Raw genomic sequence first — 16,215 nt, forward strand, 5'->3', positions numbered from 1 at the left:
ATATAGTCAAAACTTTAATAGATAGAAAGACAAAGATGCAAAATGATTAGGTGAGGGATAATGTACATCCTGCCCAACGTGAAGCAGAGGGGTCTTGCATCGCTCTGATAGGGTTTATTCTGCGATAACAACTGGCTGGATGTACAGTACATGATTACTTTTATAACACTGCCACACAAAAAAATAATTTGACATGTAATATTGATCTACATGAATCAAAGTATTTTAATAGGTCTGGCCTTGAAATTCGTCCTTCGACCTAAACTTTTTCTTAGATTTATTATTATTTTTTTTTTCTATTTAAAAAATATTACCTTTTGGTAAGGCACTAGAAATGGCTCAGTGTCCTCATGCTATTAGCATAAATGCTATGTGGCCATATGCCATAGCCTATATTTAATAACTTTTTGCTTAAAAACTCAATCCTGTTACTTTCAGTCCTGTTACTATTTTTTTTTTCTAAAAATAAAATAAAATTAAACTACTATTTTTTATCAGTTTTGTTTGATTCTAATATATATATATATATATATATATATATATATATATATATATATATATATATATAAACAAACTTGAGGCTTCGGTCTTCTTTAAAATGAAAAAATGGCTAGTGATAGCCGATAGTGATTATAATTTTTTTTTTTTTTTGAACATATAACCAACAATTTCTTTAAAATAAATACTCGCTTTTTAAATGACACGTTATTTTCGGTAACAGGATTGAGAAAACATGCGCCCATCTTCTGCTTAAACCTTGTTAAAAATAAAATAAAGTTGCCTGACATTGACCAATACACATTTGAATAGTTAAATATTTGTAGTATTAGATTCAATGTTAAAAAAGATAAAAAATAAATAAATAAAATAAAAAGTTTATTTTTGAAGAGTTGCAACAAGCAAATGTCACACATTCGGTGGAATGGCCCACAATCGTACCGATCCAAAACTTTTGACTGGGTGCGAAAAGGACCCGGAAATGCAGTCGCAGAGCGTTTGTTTGTAAACGGATGCTTAATTTATAGAGAAAGTACAGATAATGTACAGCTCTACATTAACGTTGAGTTGCATGTGGGCGTGTGCGACATCCGGAAGTAAATGTACGGGGACTATCTGTGGTGAGTTGGTTGCTATGCGACGTGTCCTGGAAGTGAATGTGTCTTGTTGTAGAGTGTTGAATCATGGCTGCTTCAACAGTCAATAATGATATCCGTCACAAAAGACAAAAATGCAGCGAGAAGCTGCCTTTACAAGACAGAGAGATTATTAAACCCTCCATAACAGAGCTCACCAAAGAAGTGCGGACCAACATCCTCTGCACGGTGGAAGGATGCGGGAAGATTCTGCCTAACACTCCAGCACTCAACATGCATCTGGTCAAGTCCCACAGAGTCAAGGTACAACACCACGATACATTTGCTATTTAAAGTTTTTATGTCTTTCCACCTGAGTTTTCTCTTCTGTTGTTTAGTCTGTGTTTCGTGAACTCAAATTAATATTTGAACTAGGCCTAGTGAACTGTTACTGTGACAGTATTAGGAGAAGTGTTGTGCACCAGTAACGTTAGCAAATGTTTTATTTTAGGAAAGCGGAAGACACAGGTTCAGTATTTTCTTACAAAATTTGATGTATTTACATTTTGTCTGTCATCTTGCTGTCAGGTCTGTCTTTGCATTATTTAGATCAGGGCTGGGCAACTCTGGCCCTCAACATCGACTTTTTTTTCCTGTAGAGTTTAGTCTAACCCTCATCAAATACACCTGAGTCTTCAGGATAACTCGAAAGATAAAGACAGCAGCAGGTGATTTTGATCAGGATTGGTGCTAAACTCTGTTGGCTAGTTAATATGAAAGTGTGCTCTGAAGATAGAGACATTATAGGCTACTATATCTTTCTGATTTTTCCCGTATTCAATGACAATCAAATGTTTTATTCTACTTTAAGCACAAAGCTAGGCTATATAACATGCACTAGTTTTGTATTTTACACTCAATGTCAATGGTAACAGTTTACAATAAGGTTCATTAGTTAACATCGAAGTATTAACTAACATGAACTAACCATGAGAAATACATTTGTTACTGTATTTGTTCATCTTTGTTAATGTTAGTTAATAAAAATGTTATCTTAGTTCACAGTTCATGTGTTAACAAGATGTTAACAAGATTTTTTAAAACAATTTAGGCTATTAGTAAATGTTGAAATTAAATTGAACAAAAAATAATGAATGCTGCTGTATAAGAGCAGTTCATTATTGGTTCATGCAATTAATGTCACATTAGTTAACTAATTAAACCTATTGTAAAGTGTTGTCACAACAGTTTTCTTTGAACTCTACTTTACTAAACTAAAATTATAGTTACAAACCTATAACCATCATTTAAAGTCTTCTCTCACTGTTTCTTTTGATTTCAGGAGGGTCTGGTCAACCCTACAGTAAGAAAGGACATTAAGGATTCACAAAAGCTCTACTGTTGCCCAATAGAAGGCTGCCCAAGAGGACCACACAGGCCCTTTTCTCAGTTTTCGCTTGTTAAACAGGTACTTACAATTGTTATATGCATGTTTCATTCTATTATTTTTTTCTCACTGTTCCTTAAGCTAGGGCTGGGAGATGTCAAAAATAAGAACACAATGTTTGTTTGTTTGTTTGTTTGTTTTTTTTTTCATATTGATCGGTATTGATATTTATCACAAATTCAATATATAATTTGGTGAAAAAAATCTGTAAAAATCTCAAATATCTGAAGAGGTACAACCAATACAAAAATTATATTAAAAAAACACGTTATGTGCTATTAAAATGTTCTTTGCATCCCTAATAAAAACTTATTCTGTGTGAACTGGCCCTTAATATGCTCTTATTTATGCGTTACTTTTAAAGAAACCCAAACCACCTCCATATAGTTGTTGTTATGGTATCTCTTTTTCAACAATTTCCTCACCTTGGACGGTAATGCAAGTTCAGCTTCTCTTTCGTTCTTGTTTCCTTTGACGACTCCCGCTGACTGACCGGCTGTTTTTGCAATTATTTCTGGTGTGTGATAGACTAGTAGGGTTATGCATATCAAGTAAAAATATCCACGGCTTCTCATCATTAACAACGTCCATTTTATTTTCGATCTCAATATGAGTTTATTTCCCAGCCTTACTTTCAGTAAACTGACAGTGTTTCATTTTTATACTTTCCTATAACTCAGTGGTTCTCAAAATGGGGTATGTGGGATGACAGAGAGGGTACACAAACAAAATGCTGACTATTTCCATTCTATTATTCTGCCCCACCAGTTAATACATTTAAATCAGAGCATGCATTTTTAACGGGCAAAATGCCACCTCTAATTTAAAAACAGGAAAAAGGTAGTGCTGGAAAAGATCAAATACATGACATCCAATCAAATTAAACTGACTGCATGAAATTTAACTGACTGCATCCACTCAAGCAGCATGGCAGGGGCAAGACCATGAAGGGCTTTAAATGTGTTAAGGAGTAATATCTTGTATTGAATATGAAAGCAAATGGGTTGCCAATGGACTCTGTGTGGAACAGGAGAAATGTGGGAAGAGGACCATAATTTTTTTTTCTTTTCATTTAATACAGCTTTTCATTTAATACAACTTTATTTATGACTTTGTAATTGCATTTATACCACCATAGTATCACCTGGCTTTGCATTTACAATTGGGCCAAAAAGTATTTAGTCAGCCACTGCTGTGCAAGTTCTCCTACTTAGAATGATGAGAGAGGTCTGTAATTTTCATCGTAGGTATACTTTAACTATGAGAGACAAAATGAAAAAAAAAAAATCCAGGAAATCACATTGTAGGATTTTTAAATAATTTATTTGTAAATTATGGTCTTCCACCATAATTTACAAATAAATTCTTTAAAAATCCTATACAGTGTGATTTCCTGGATTTTTTTTCTCATTTTGTCTCTCATAGTTGAAGTGTACCTATGACGAAAATTACAGACCGCTCTCATTATTATAAGTAGGAGAACTTGCACAATCAGTGCCTTACTAAATACTTTTTAAACCCACTGTATAAAGGTAAAAAAAAATGCACCTTAAAATCAATTTAAGGGGGTTAAATTTTGTCCCTTAATGGTAAAGGTGTCACTGCAGTCTAAGTGGAAGAGAGGGGGTACGCAGAAGGAGGTTAAGTGCCTCAGGGGGTACGCCAAAATGTTTTTTGTTATAACTTGATATTTATTTTATGTCCTGCTAGGGAAAAAAAAACTGATAACTAACATTTTTTTTCTAATCTTAATAATGGCATAGCACTTTATGAAGATGCACGCAGAAAAGAAGCACAAGTGTTTGAAGTGCAGTAATGGCTACAGCACTGAGTGGGACCTGCGGAGACATGCTGAGGATTGTGGGAGGACATACAGCTGTACTTGTGGTTGTCCTTATGCCAGTAGAGCAGCACTGCTGTCTCATGTCTACAGAACAGGCCACGAGGTTCCCAAGGAGCACAGGTACTCCATTTATCTGGCCATTTATTATTTTGTATTGGGGAAAACATGAAAAAGTGGCTTGCTTAAATCATGATAATAATCTGCTTTTCTAGTGGATATCATGTCTGACCTCATCTAGGACATTATCTTTTATTCATAATATATATCATGTCATGGTTTAATGTTGTTAATCGTAGTGTGTCTTATTAAAATGCTCAACATGTCAGTATTTGTCTTCTAGGTATCCACCTGTGAAAAAGAGGAAGATGGAAAGAATGTCAAGCAGTACAGCAAATAGTATGCCTAATGAACAAATAAACGAAATTCCAGACTCCAAGAACAAGCTCACTGAAGGAGGATTTTCAACGTTACTAGTCTCTGAAGCCCCAGACAGAGCACAACACAACAGCAACCAACCTGGAAACTTCCAGAAGCTCCTTCTCCCGAAGCCCAAGTTGGCCCTAGTCAACGTTCCTGTTATGCAGTTCACCCACCTGCCTGTTCTCCTCCCCTCTGCAGAGAGTAGTGCCTTGAAGTTATTGGTCTTGTCTATGGATGCACAAGGGTCCGTAAACACTGTGCATATTTTGTCACCGTCGGTCGAAACAGCCATGCCTGATCTGAATAACAAGACTTTCAAAGAGACCTTTCCTGTACCTACGTCGGGCCCAGAAACTTTTAGCACAGGAGTACAGGTCAATCTTGAGAGTCAAGTCTCTTTGGGATATCCAAACAACAGAAGCACTTCAACAAACATTCAAACTGACATCTCGTACCTCAACAAAGGGATGGATGCCGGACCAGCGACTGTTTCCCCCTGCTGTGAGGCCTCAGTATCCTCTTGCTCTCAGACAGACATCAGTGTTAGTGCTCAGATTCAGCTGCCTATTAGTGTGCAAACCCAGACACTACCCTCACGAATCAAAGCCACTTTCTCCATTGGGGCACAGACAGATGTTTTCAGTTTCTCGTCCTTTAATGTGACCCGAGAAACACAAACAAGCTGTTCTGTAGCTCCAGTGCATGAAAGCCAGATGGACCAAGCGATGTGCACAAATCTTTTTGATACTGATACACTCAGTGTCTCCACTCAGACTGCAATGGCTGATGCGACTTTTAGAAGCAGTGGTTTAGAAGATCATCTAACCAGCACTGGAGCAGGGCTTTTTGAGGACAAGGCTGCTGCGTCCATGTGTTTTGGGGCCCAGACAGACATTTTGCAGCAAAACACAGTTGCAGATAACCAGACTCAGACCATGATACTCTTTCGGGACCTTGAGAATATACTATCTGACACCATAACTGGGGCAGCTTCGAGCTGTGGTTCAGGTTTAGCTGCGCATGAACCGCATCACACTGGTATTGACTTTGACTTTGAGGAGTTCCTCAATGCAACACACATTCAGACTCAGACAGAAGAAAGTGGCTTGAACAGTCTGAACACAGAGACAACGTTGGAACTCCTGGACATTGAGACACAGACTGACTTCTTGCTCTTTGACAACCTTGGTAATGGGCACAACAGTGACGTTGGAACCAGGGTGCAACCAAATGACCTGGAGCTGGAGATGTTTGACACCCAGACCCAGACAGACCTCAATTTCCTGCTAGAAACGAGTGGGCACATGCCCCTTGGGAGCATCCTCAGACAGTCTAGTTTTAGCATGAGCACGGAGTCCTCAGACACAGAAACACAGACTGAGATCAGGCCGGCTCCACTTTCTCTGCCTTGCTCCAATGATGGGCAGGTGAGACTCAGCAGTGCTGAAACTCAGACCATCTCCAGTTCCTTTCACAGCCTTGGACACCTCTTCCACACTAGCAATGAGACCCAGACAGCAGTCGATGACTTTCTTTCAGCAGACTTGGCCTGGAACATGGAGTCTCACTTTAGCTCGGTGGAAACCCAAACGTGCAAAGAGCTCATCTCATTGTTTCGACACAACGAGAAAGCCAAAATCTGAAAGATCCATCAAAAGTGTTAGTTAGTTTACATAATGGAGTCATTCCTAGTATCTCCCTCAGCAAAGGTGGCAGAACTTTAATCAGTCCCTTAAAATCATCTAGAACTCAGTCTGTCAGATAACATTTGTTTGAATACTTGTAGAATCGTAGACTCGTAATTCAACTATAAGGTATTGCATATCTGCCCAAATCTAAGGATGTATGAATATACCTTTGCAGCACTTTATTACCTCAGTATCAATGTTCAAAATATATTGGTAGTCCTAAAAGTATTTTGTTTGTTGCAGTAGATCAGGTCAGAGCCTCTCGTGGGAAATGTGTAGTACTGTAAGTTGGTACTAGTGTGCGCGTGCGCATACGCGTGTAAAAAAACAAGTCAAGAAATTATAAACATTCCCCCCACATGTAAAATGTCTTTGTCTTGTAGGTATACTTTCCAGTCTGATGCTTAGATGACTTGAGTCTTATTGTCTTTATATCATACGTTTTTGTTTTTTTTTTTGCTTTGTGATGTATAACAACTTATGTTACATTTATTTGTGCAATGCTCTTGACCCATCTACTAGTCACTGTGAGTAAATTTAGGTCTTGATCCATGACAGAATTCATGTAAATATTTCTTGCTGACTGTTATGGCACATTAATTTTAATCTTTACATGCTAAATCAGATGAATTTGCATATTATGCATGTTTCAGATGTCACATTCCCTTAAAAAGAGGAGCAGGGAAATTGCTCTTGTTTACTGTGATGTGCATTCTGTACTGTGAGTAGATTCAAATCGCAAAAGTTTACAGTAAAACAAAACCTTTAATATTTCTTTAAAAGCATGTATCAATTTTGTTGGGTTATGTTCTAATGATTTTAAATACCAGTTTAAACCTTTTTGTTGATGCCTTAATTTAAGTTAATATGCTTTTGATGGAGATACTGAAATCACAGTGCTGCTTAATGGAGAAGCAAAATTGCTGTCCTTAGTTGAGTTTTTATTTTCTTCATTTCGTAAGAGATTTCAATGTGTATATATTTATTTGGTTTTGGTTATTTTGAAGTGTGGTGTAGAATCACACTTGCTCATTCACTACTTCTTGGCCTTACTACACTGAAAGCCAACCATAGCTTTATTTTCATTGTGTGTGTGTGGATGTGTATGCGTGCACACACACTTAATGTACTTGTGTATATATTGGAAATTCCACAAGTAGAATGTGACGCAGTGTCTGTTTCCCTTATGATGTTGCAATGGCTGCTTCTCGACATCGTAACTGCAAAAGAGCTTTAGTATTTTCATGCCAAACATCAGAGACTCTCATATTCAACCACTACATTCATTAAAATGTTATTTAGATCTTGGAATCAATACTGCAAATGAATATGTGTTCATTTTGTTTAGGCAATGATGTCATAGTAAAAACTTCCTTTAGAAAACTTGAAAGAGTCAGCTAAGCTCGTGTTTCTCTGTAGAGTGCATGCATTTCTTTTGTGCCAAGAATAACATTTGTGTTGCTTTTTTGCATTTGCATTTACAACTTGGTTTAAGACATTGTTTATAATTATCTATATTAATATTGATATAATGATTATTTTTGTTATTTGAAGGCTGGTCATTTGTACTTTATGGTTATGTTCTGTTGTTTAGACAATGCTGATGCACATGAAACCACAAAATAAACTGCAGAGAAGATTTTCTTGGCCATTAATCGAATCAAGCATAATGCTGTTGTTTATATTCCACCAATACCATAATGTGATTTATTAATTTTTTCTTTTCTGTATTATTGTCAAGAGCAAATATTATTAGTGTTAACAAATGATTCTGTTGTAAATCAACTAATTTTGGCAGATACAGCTGGTCACAGATTTATAGGACAAATTTCCCAGTTGTCATGGAATCGTATTATTTAAAAAGCGACATACAAATGGCACGGGATATAAAGTACTATTCAGCTGTATAAGGACAGAAGAGACTTTACTAGTTTGCACACCAGTATTAAGCTGTCAGAGAGTCTAATATTCTAATAGTCTTTTTTTAATGGCATGGTTCTGTAGCTGACTGTAGTAAAAGTATCCTGCAGTCTCAAAAAAAAAAAAAAAGAAGAAGAAGCATACTTGGAAATCTCTTTATGTTGCATAATCATGCACAATCATAGTCATCCTATTTATCTGTACTCCATTAGTAATATTCACACAGGCATGCGAACTGTAGTTCCAATCAGCATTAGTCGATGAGCTTCAGGTCTTTTCAGATCTCTTGTTTTGTGGCCAGAATGCAATCTGGTGTTGTTTCTGGTGGAAGGCCTTGTCAATTCTTCCTGCCTGAGGTTTCGGCCCACAGTGCTGGAAGGTAATTCGTACTTATTTTGAAAAGTGATGTTAAAAGTTGGTAGCTCTTGAGTGCTGTCCTGGGATACCCAATGTTTTGTGTTGGGAGATCCCTTAAACCTGTAGCTGTTCTCTCCTGTGATAAAGTTTGTGAGGACCTCAACGGCATTTCCTGTGTCAGAAGCGGTGACGGCTTCAGTGGACCTGGGCATCGTGGGCTTGGTGACTTCTGCTTGGTACCAGTCTGTTGACTGCGCTCTTTTAAAAACACTGTCGCTCCTTAGGTTTCTAGACTCTCGGACAGGTGGCAACACATTAACGCTTCTGATGCTAAAAGCAACTCTCTTTTCCTTTAGCATGTGACATGGTTTGGGATGGTAATGGAAGACTGATGGTAATTTGTTTTGTTTACACTGTTCATCTCCAGAAAGCAATTTGTTGATGAATGGCCCGGACATATTTTGCAGAGATAGGCTGAAAGAGTATAGTTCATCTGAGGAGGTAGGGGGATGAACGGTATTTTGAGTTTCCTCTGCAAGATCCTGAAGTGTTGGGGCAGTCTTTCTAAAAGTTTTCAGAGCATTTCCAGCAGGGTAATAATTGGGAAGATCAGAAAGTTTAAGGTCTGCACACAAGAGACAGTGAGAGTCTATGATGTCTTGCTTGTTTTTCCCCTTCCTTTGCAGTTGAAGTAATACAGCAAAAGGGGGCAATCTACTCCAACCTTCAACCTGTTAAAAAAAATGAGGTTTGTAACGCTGAAATTATTAACATATGCAATATTTAAAATGTGGGAACATTATTAAAGCTGCATCTGAAATGCATACCATAAAAAGTTTACAAAGACTTTATACAGAAAAATGCTTTTTTTTTTGTGACTGTTCAATTCTGCACTTGCATTTACACTCATTATAACTTAACAAATAATGTGTAAACATGAAACTGTGTATACAATTGAAGCTTGTTTCCATGACTTTTTTTCCTCACAATTGTGAGTTTACATCTTGCAATTATGCCATAGTAAGATATCAGTTTGCAATTGCGTGTTATAAAGTATGAATTGCGGGTTATAAACTCGCAATTGCAAGAAATAAAGTAAAGAATTGTGAAATAAAAAACTTGAAATTCAGACTTTTTTCTCCCCCAATCTTCATTTCTTTTTACACATAATTAGCATTAGTAGCAACCCAGCTTAACTTGGTTGTGTAAAGATGACAGACTACACAACACACAATTGATGATTGTCAATAATACAATAAATACAGAAAATATGACCAAATTACATACTCACATTTCGAACAACACACACTCGTCAGTGTGTAGTTGTAAATGTTAGTACACATGTAATTTGGTCATATTTTCGAAAACAAATATTTATTTTATTATTGTCATAATATATGAGATTTATAATAAGTTGAATTACATCAATAATTCCCATATAGTAAACAATAGGCTCTATGCACAACTTACTTTCGCATTCTGTAAAACGAGTCTCATCGCTTCCGGTTCTGGTCTTTTGTATGTGTAAAATGTGCGATTTTACTCAAGATAACTTAAAAGGAGCGAGCAAAGATTAGCATAACCAATGTCCCTCACATGTGCAGATTGATATTTAAACGTGACAAAATATTGCAGATACAAAAAGGGACAGCGAATGATATACACAAATCTGATGTGAACTCTATGGGCGCTGCCATCTTGCCTGCCGCCAAACGACGTGACACCTGCCGGTGCCCTCTAATGACATTTCAATGAAAGCAGATCCTGCTCATAAAAGAAAATGTCTGGTGAAAGGGAACGTTAGGTAGATGATGTCAGGTAGCGGCCAAAACTTACCGATAATTATTTGCCGTTAAATTATGTAATTATTATGTGGTCAAAATGTGGTTAAATTATGTAATTACGTTAAATTAATTATGTAATCTAATTAAGATGTGTATTATAGTTTTTCTCCATTGGTTTGGCTCATTTCTTGAAACAGAAATTACATTCTCAAAACAACATGGACAAACCTCCAAACCACTTGGCAATTGTTTACAACAGAATTGAATTTCTCATTAATTTAAAGTAATACAGCAAAAGGGGGGAAATCTACCAGCGGCTCTACTCTGAGCTCCTCCCGAGTGACCCAGCTTCTCACCCTATCTTTAAGGGATCACCCAGCCACCCTGCGTAGAAAGCTCATTTTGGCCGCCTGTATCCGGGATCTTGTTCTTTTGGTCATGACCATAGGTGAGAGTAAGAACGTAGATTGACCGGTAAATCGAGAGCTTTGCCTTACTCAGCTCCTTCTTCACTCAAACTCCTCCACTTGAGGAAGGATCTCTACCGACCTGAAGTGAGCAAGCCAACCTTTTCCGACTGAGGATCATGGCCTCGGGGAGGTGCTGATTTACTCCGATTTTCTGTTAGCTATACAAAAAACAGTATAGTAACCATTGTCAATAAAGGACTGGTCTGAGACTGAAAGGTGGGCATGAGGGATATTTCAATGGTCCTCTGCCAAAGAGACAAAACATCTAAACATTTTGACTTGCAGTGCCTACACAATGCCAAAAGGACGAAGCATTTTGGGGGCACTGTTTAAATGAGAAGGAAATTTAGTTTTGACACATGAGTGAACTGTTTTGGGAGTGGTGTGAGGTAGGCTATTTTAATTGCAGGTGAACCATGGTGTTGTGCTGAACTGTAAGACTGTTTTGCCAAATGATCTTAGAGTTTCGAGAGTGTAATTTCTGTTTCAAGAAATGAGCCAAACCAATAGAGAAAAACTAATTGATGATAAAACCGAGCGCTATCATTTCGTCATTACTAACTGTGTTGCTAATATGTTCACAAGCTTCGCGAGTTGCAAATAACTGTTAATTCAACACTGCCCAGAGTGTATTTGGTCCCACTCTACAGAGTGATAAAGTAACACTGAAGCAGTGTTAAAGTTAATGAGATAATTAGGTGACTAATTGGGTGATGATTGAGTATTAGTGATAAACACCTGCCCTGCTGTTAACGAGCAGAATCACTGAAGGAAAGAGAAACACAAGAACTACAATGGGCTCTATACATGGCGGTATTTCCGGTGAAGGTGTAAGGATGCTCGATAACTTCCGCCGATCGTAGAGTCCAATGCAATACCGAGAATTTATATTGAATTTTATACTCCATGGTTATACTAAAGAAACGTTAGTCACAAAAACAGATAAAATAGACACCCCTCGCTGTGTTTATGCTTCTTTTTAAAATTATATTAAATAAACATAACTATATATAAAATTACATCTAAACGTATGTACGTTTCATTTCAAAGACGGGAGGACAGTACATTTTGAAGACTTTGCCATAATCCCATTTTCGTCGGTTTTCCTCCGCTTAAATCTCCACAACCGGAAATGGACGAGCATCCTTGCGTCAAATGCGGAACTTATGCGTGCATATAGCCCATTGACTTCCAGTCACAGCCTTAGATTAAATCAAATGAAGATACAAAGAAGACATTAAATCTGTGAAGATCTCAGCAGAGGAGGATTAAACAATTCCACAAACAGCATTACCAGCTTCACTTATTACTAACCAGAATGACTATATTTCTGTTAGATGTCTATGAACGGAGGTTTAGATGTCGATGTTTTAAAATGTTTGGTCACCATTATTGTGATCAGTGTTTCCTTTAGTTGGGCAGTTTGACTCTTAGTATTTTAAGTGCAATTTTGGTCTTTGTATCAGTGTTTACCAAAACATATAGTTTGTTACAAAGGAAACAATAAACAAAGGTATTCAGCTATAGTAGTTTTCATAATAAAAAAGTAAATAAAAAAGAATGCTTCTCTAATGTTATCCCTGACCAAAAGTTGTAATTTGTTTTTAATAAATAAATTTCACCTTTCTTGACAGGTTTCTCAACATCAACATTCTGATTTTTTATATACCTTGCAGACAGTTTTTGACAGAAAATCATTAAACTTTTTTTTTTTTTTTAACAAACAGACATCATGAATCAGCATATCAATCTCAACAATGGTGACATGCTTTATGCTACAATGCATGCTGGGAGCCAAGAGTTTTAAACTATGGTGCCTCCCAGAATGCATTGCAGCATAAAGCATTTCACCAATGATGAGATTCATATGTGGATTATTGATGTCTGTGTGTTTGTCCAAAGATTATTTTCCCATTAAAAAAAATATTTATAACATATTACAACTTTTTTTTGTCCTTTATTATGTTGTAAACTATAAGACTATCTCCAGACTATCTTTGATTTTGGCTTTCTTTGCAACAAATTATGTGTTTTGGTTAACACTGTTACAAAGACCATACAATCACATGAGAAGGCAAGAGTCAAATTGCCCAACTAAAGGAAACACTGTTCACCATAATGGTTAATTGCTAAACCTCTGTTAATTCTCAATAAAATCTTCTGTAGAAGTCGGACAGAAATAAAGTCATTCTGGTTAGTAATAAGTGAAGTTGGTAATGCTGTTTGTGGGGTTGTTTAATCCTCCTCTGCTGAGATCTTCACAGATTTATTGTCTTCTTTGTATCTTCATTTGATTTAATCTGTGACTGGAGGTCAGTTGTAGTTCTTGTGTGTTTCTCTTTCCTTCAGTGAATCTGCTCGTTAACAGCAGGGCATGTGTTTTTCACTAATACTCAATCATCACCCAATTAGTCACTTAATTATCTCATTAACTTCAACACTGCTTCAGTGTTACTTTAACACTCTGTAGAATGGGACCAAATACACTCTGAGCAGTGTTGAATTAATACGAATCCTGTACGTGTCCTGTGCGAATGAATGGTTTCTTTTTAGGCATACCTAAATAATACACAGCACAAGCAATGTAAAAAGACATATCAGGGGAAAGCACTCAATAAATATAATTCTTCTGTCGTGTTAATTTGACTCACCGCGTCTTCCCAGCCAGTGCGGCTCTGAAACAAATGCATGTTGTGCTCCCTGCAATAATCCTCTTCACTGAGATCCAACAACTCATTGACATACTGTCTGCACGAAGACTCTGTGTTCCCCTTAGCGCTGTCAATAGCCGCATGTTGTTTCTCTGCATCAGTTTCGTCTAATGCACAGGCTTCGGTGATGTTCATTCCGGACAGCTTCAACAACAACTACAATTTCTGCAAAGATATTTTAAGCCTTTAGTTAACTTACCTCTCCGAATGATTTAGGCTACCAACTACGGAAAGACTGAAACACAGCAAATACATCATACAAATAAAACATGCAATAAGTAGTCAACTTACAATTCCAACTTACGTTGTTTTTACAACTCTGAAATCCTAAATGTACTGTTAGTGGACACTTAAAAAAGTTTGAATGCATAAAACTGTATTTTGTGTGAAGTAACGGATGTTTGGATTCCTGTTGTCATGACAACCGTCTGAGAGGATGACGTAGTGGAAAAAAGACGAGGCGCATGTAGGCACTTGTAAGATATGCGTCTGAAGCAGGTCTGAGGGAGGTTAAAAAAGTCATAGTGTTATAGTTTTGGTAAATTGTTTTGTAATATGAGGTTTGAAGCATTTAAAATGTTATTTTATTGTATATGCATGCTCTTGTTTCTCACATGAATCCCTCTTTTAGCATTACAGAATGAATACCGGAGAGCAGATATACAGGTATATAAATGTTTTCCAAGCGTTTATAAAAACCAAAGTCTGTTTTACTCAGAAGCGCTATTGCGGCGTTGTATCTAACGTTACAAGTGAGACGTGATCGAACGCACGGACAGTGTGTTGCGGAGGGGGTGTGTCAGACAGGCAGAGAATTCGAGAATTCAACTATGGTGACGACAGGGCTCATGAATATTAATTAGAAACGAGCATTCTTCGCTAAGTACGATTAGCTGAAAGGTCAGCGTTGGTAATGAGTGCTAGTCAGCTGGCGAATTAACAAAGCTTATGAATATTAGGTACGTAACTTGACCTCACGATTGACGAAGGTTAACAAGAAACGTCGATTTGACCTAATTAATAAACATAACCTAAAGCTTTGCCATAGTAGGCTTCAGTCGGCGGCAGCATCCACTAAGATTGGTTCAGGTATCCGCAGTACCATCAACAGCTCACTCTTCCAGGAGCACATAATGCAGAAGTGCACTTAACATCAGACCTCAACTGAAACATTTTCAAAGGATTTTGCAGACTAATTTTATGGAAACCGATGCTGTGGTAATGCTGCCTCCCAAGAACTGCATGCCCAGAAACTACAGTTGTATGGCTGCGCTGTTCGGAAGCTTGGCACCATCGGAGCAAACGCTGGAGGACGAAGAAGAAGACATGGAGGGGGAGGAGGATATGAATGGAGACTGTGAACTATTAGAGATCAGCGTAGTGAATAAAAAGCCGAGAGGAAGAGAGTCATTATGGAAGCCCCCCCAAAGCCCGACGCTACGCCGCAGGTGCAAGTCTCTCCCCACGCCGGCTGAAAGAGCCAAATTAGAGATCGCACGAATACGGAGCCCAAGCTGTCAAAAAAAGGTACGATTCGCTGACGCTCTGGGACTGGACCTGATTTCTGTCAAACACTTCGATGATAGGGATATGCCTGAGGTTCCAGAACGCATTATTGACAAATTTAAAAAAGCCAGAGCTCTCCACTTGAATAACTTCGACAAGTCCAACACATCAAACCAGTCCGTGTTTATGGAGCTGCTCTTCACCAATCCAGGATCCCTGCCGGACTTCCTGGAAAGAGTTATTGCAGTGAAGGTTTTACTGGAGTCTGTTCAGGCTGATGAGTTCAGCATCTCGGGGATCGTGCGAGTCCTCAATTTGGCATTCGAGAAAAATGTTTATTTGAGGTACACTTTAAATAACTGGACTACATTTGTGGATATTCTGGCGTATTACGTTCCCCGTTCTAGTGACGGACGGACGGACAAGTTTAGCTTCAAAATCATTACCCCGACCTTTCTGGAGTTTGGGGGAACACTGCAGTTTGCCATCAGGTACTGTGTCGGAGGATGTGAATTTTGGGACAACAACAATGGAAGTAATTACAGATTAAGACGCCACAGGTTTAAAATTTCGCCTCCGAGGGAATGGGAAAACGGTTGGATTCATTTCATTTAACGTTAGTAGTGCGATTCAGCCGTTCCGCCATGACGATGCTTGGCTCGGAAATATTAATTATGTGGCGCCTTCCATTGGCGAATTGGCTAAGTAATAATCATGAGCCAAGCCTTCGCCATAGTAATCTCTCTCCAACAGTATAACGTTGAGGTCGTCGACCTTCCATGAAAGACGTATGTAGCATACCACATATTCGTTAACTGAATACCATTGTTTGTTGTTTGTCTGTGCTTTTTTGTCGTAAACTGAACACCATTGATTGTTGTTGGTCTGTGCTTTTTGTCGTGGTTAAATTGATGTCTGTTAGAGAAAGAAAAATTCGTATGTCAGTTGCTGCAACCGTAAATTTAGGTAGGGATTCTGTGTTTTAGCGCCAGTTTA

General features: G+C 37.8%; 3 protein-coding genes across 5 annotated transcripts; 2 read left to right on the forward strand and 1 right to left on the reverse strand.

Annotated features, from left to right (window-relative positions):
* Positions 1 to 1,053: 1,053 nt before the first annotated feature.
* On the forward strand, positions 1,054 to 6,573 carry atmin (ATM interactor). Its single transcript, XM_039681798.2, has 4 exons — positions 1,054 to 1,397; positions 2,416 to 2,541; positions 4,284 to 4,483; positions 4,704 to 6,573. Exons 1-4 carry the CDS (start codon positions 1,182 to 1,184, stop codon positions 6,424 to 6,426), a joined length of 2,265 nt encoding a protein of 754 aa, XP_039537732.2. The 5' UTR covers positions 1,054 to 1,181; the 3' UTR covers positions 6,427 to 6,573.
* Positions 6,574 to 8,527: 1,954 nt separating this feature from the next.
* Positions 8,528 to 14,142, reverse strand: c10h16orf46 (chromosome 10 C16orf46 homolog). 3 transcript variants are annotated; one of them, XM_039681800.2, is made up of 3 exons: positions 14,018 to 14,142; positions 13,654 to 13,878; positions 8,528 to 9,479 (listed from the first exon to the last, which is right to left on the reverse strand). In XM_039681800.2, the coding sequence occupies exons 2-3, from the start codon at positions 13,846 to 13,848 to the stop codon at positions 8,610 to 8,612; spliced, it is 1,065 nt and encodes a 354-aa protein (XP_039537734.2). In that variant the 5' UTR covers positions 13,849 to 13,878; positions 14,018 to 14,142; the 3' UTR covers positions 8,528 to 8,609. The 3 variants fall into 3 exon arrangements, 2 of the variants coding, with proteins under 2 accessions (XP_039537734.2, XP_039537735.2); XM_039681801.2 differs by having other exon boundaries at positions 14,005 to 14,114; XR_016169872.1 differs by lacking the exons at positions 13,654 to 13,878; positions 14,018 to 14,142 and adding an exon at positions 10,219 to 10,357 and having other exon boundaries at positions 9,338 to 9,479.
* A 649-nt stretch (positions 14,143 to 14,791) lies between these two features.
* LOC120485966 (protein phosphatase 1 regulatory subunit 3E) lies at positions 14,792 to 15,979 on the forward strand. The gene has a single exon (XM_039681803.2). The coding sequence runs from the start codon at positions 14,914 to 14,916 to the stop codon at positions 15,832 to 15,834; it is 921 nt and encodes a 306-aa protein (XP_039537737.1). The 5' UTR covers positions 14,792 to 14,913; the 3' UTR covers positions 15,835 to 15,979.
* Positions 15,980 to 16,215: the final 236 nt, after the last annotated feature.

The sequence above is a fragment of the Pimephales promelas genome, chromosome 10 (genome assembly GCF_988280905.1).
Source record: "Pimephales promelas chromosome 10, fPimPro1.hap1.1, whole genome shotgun sequence".
Lineage (NCBI taxonomy): Eukaryota > Metazoa > Chordata > Actinopteri > Cypriniformes > Leuciscidae > Pimephales > Pimephales promelas.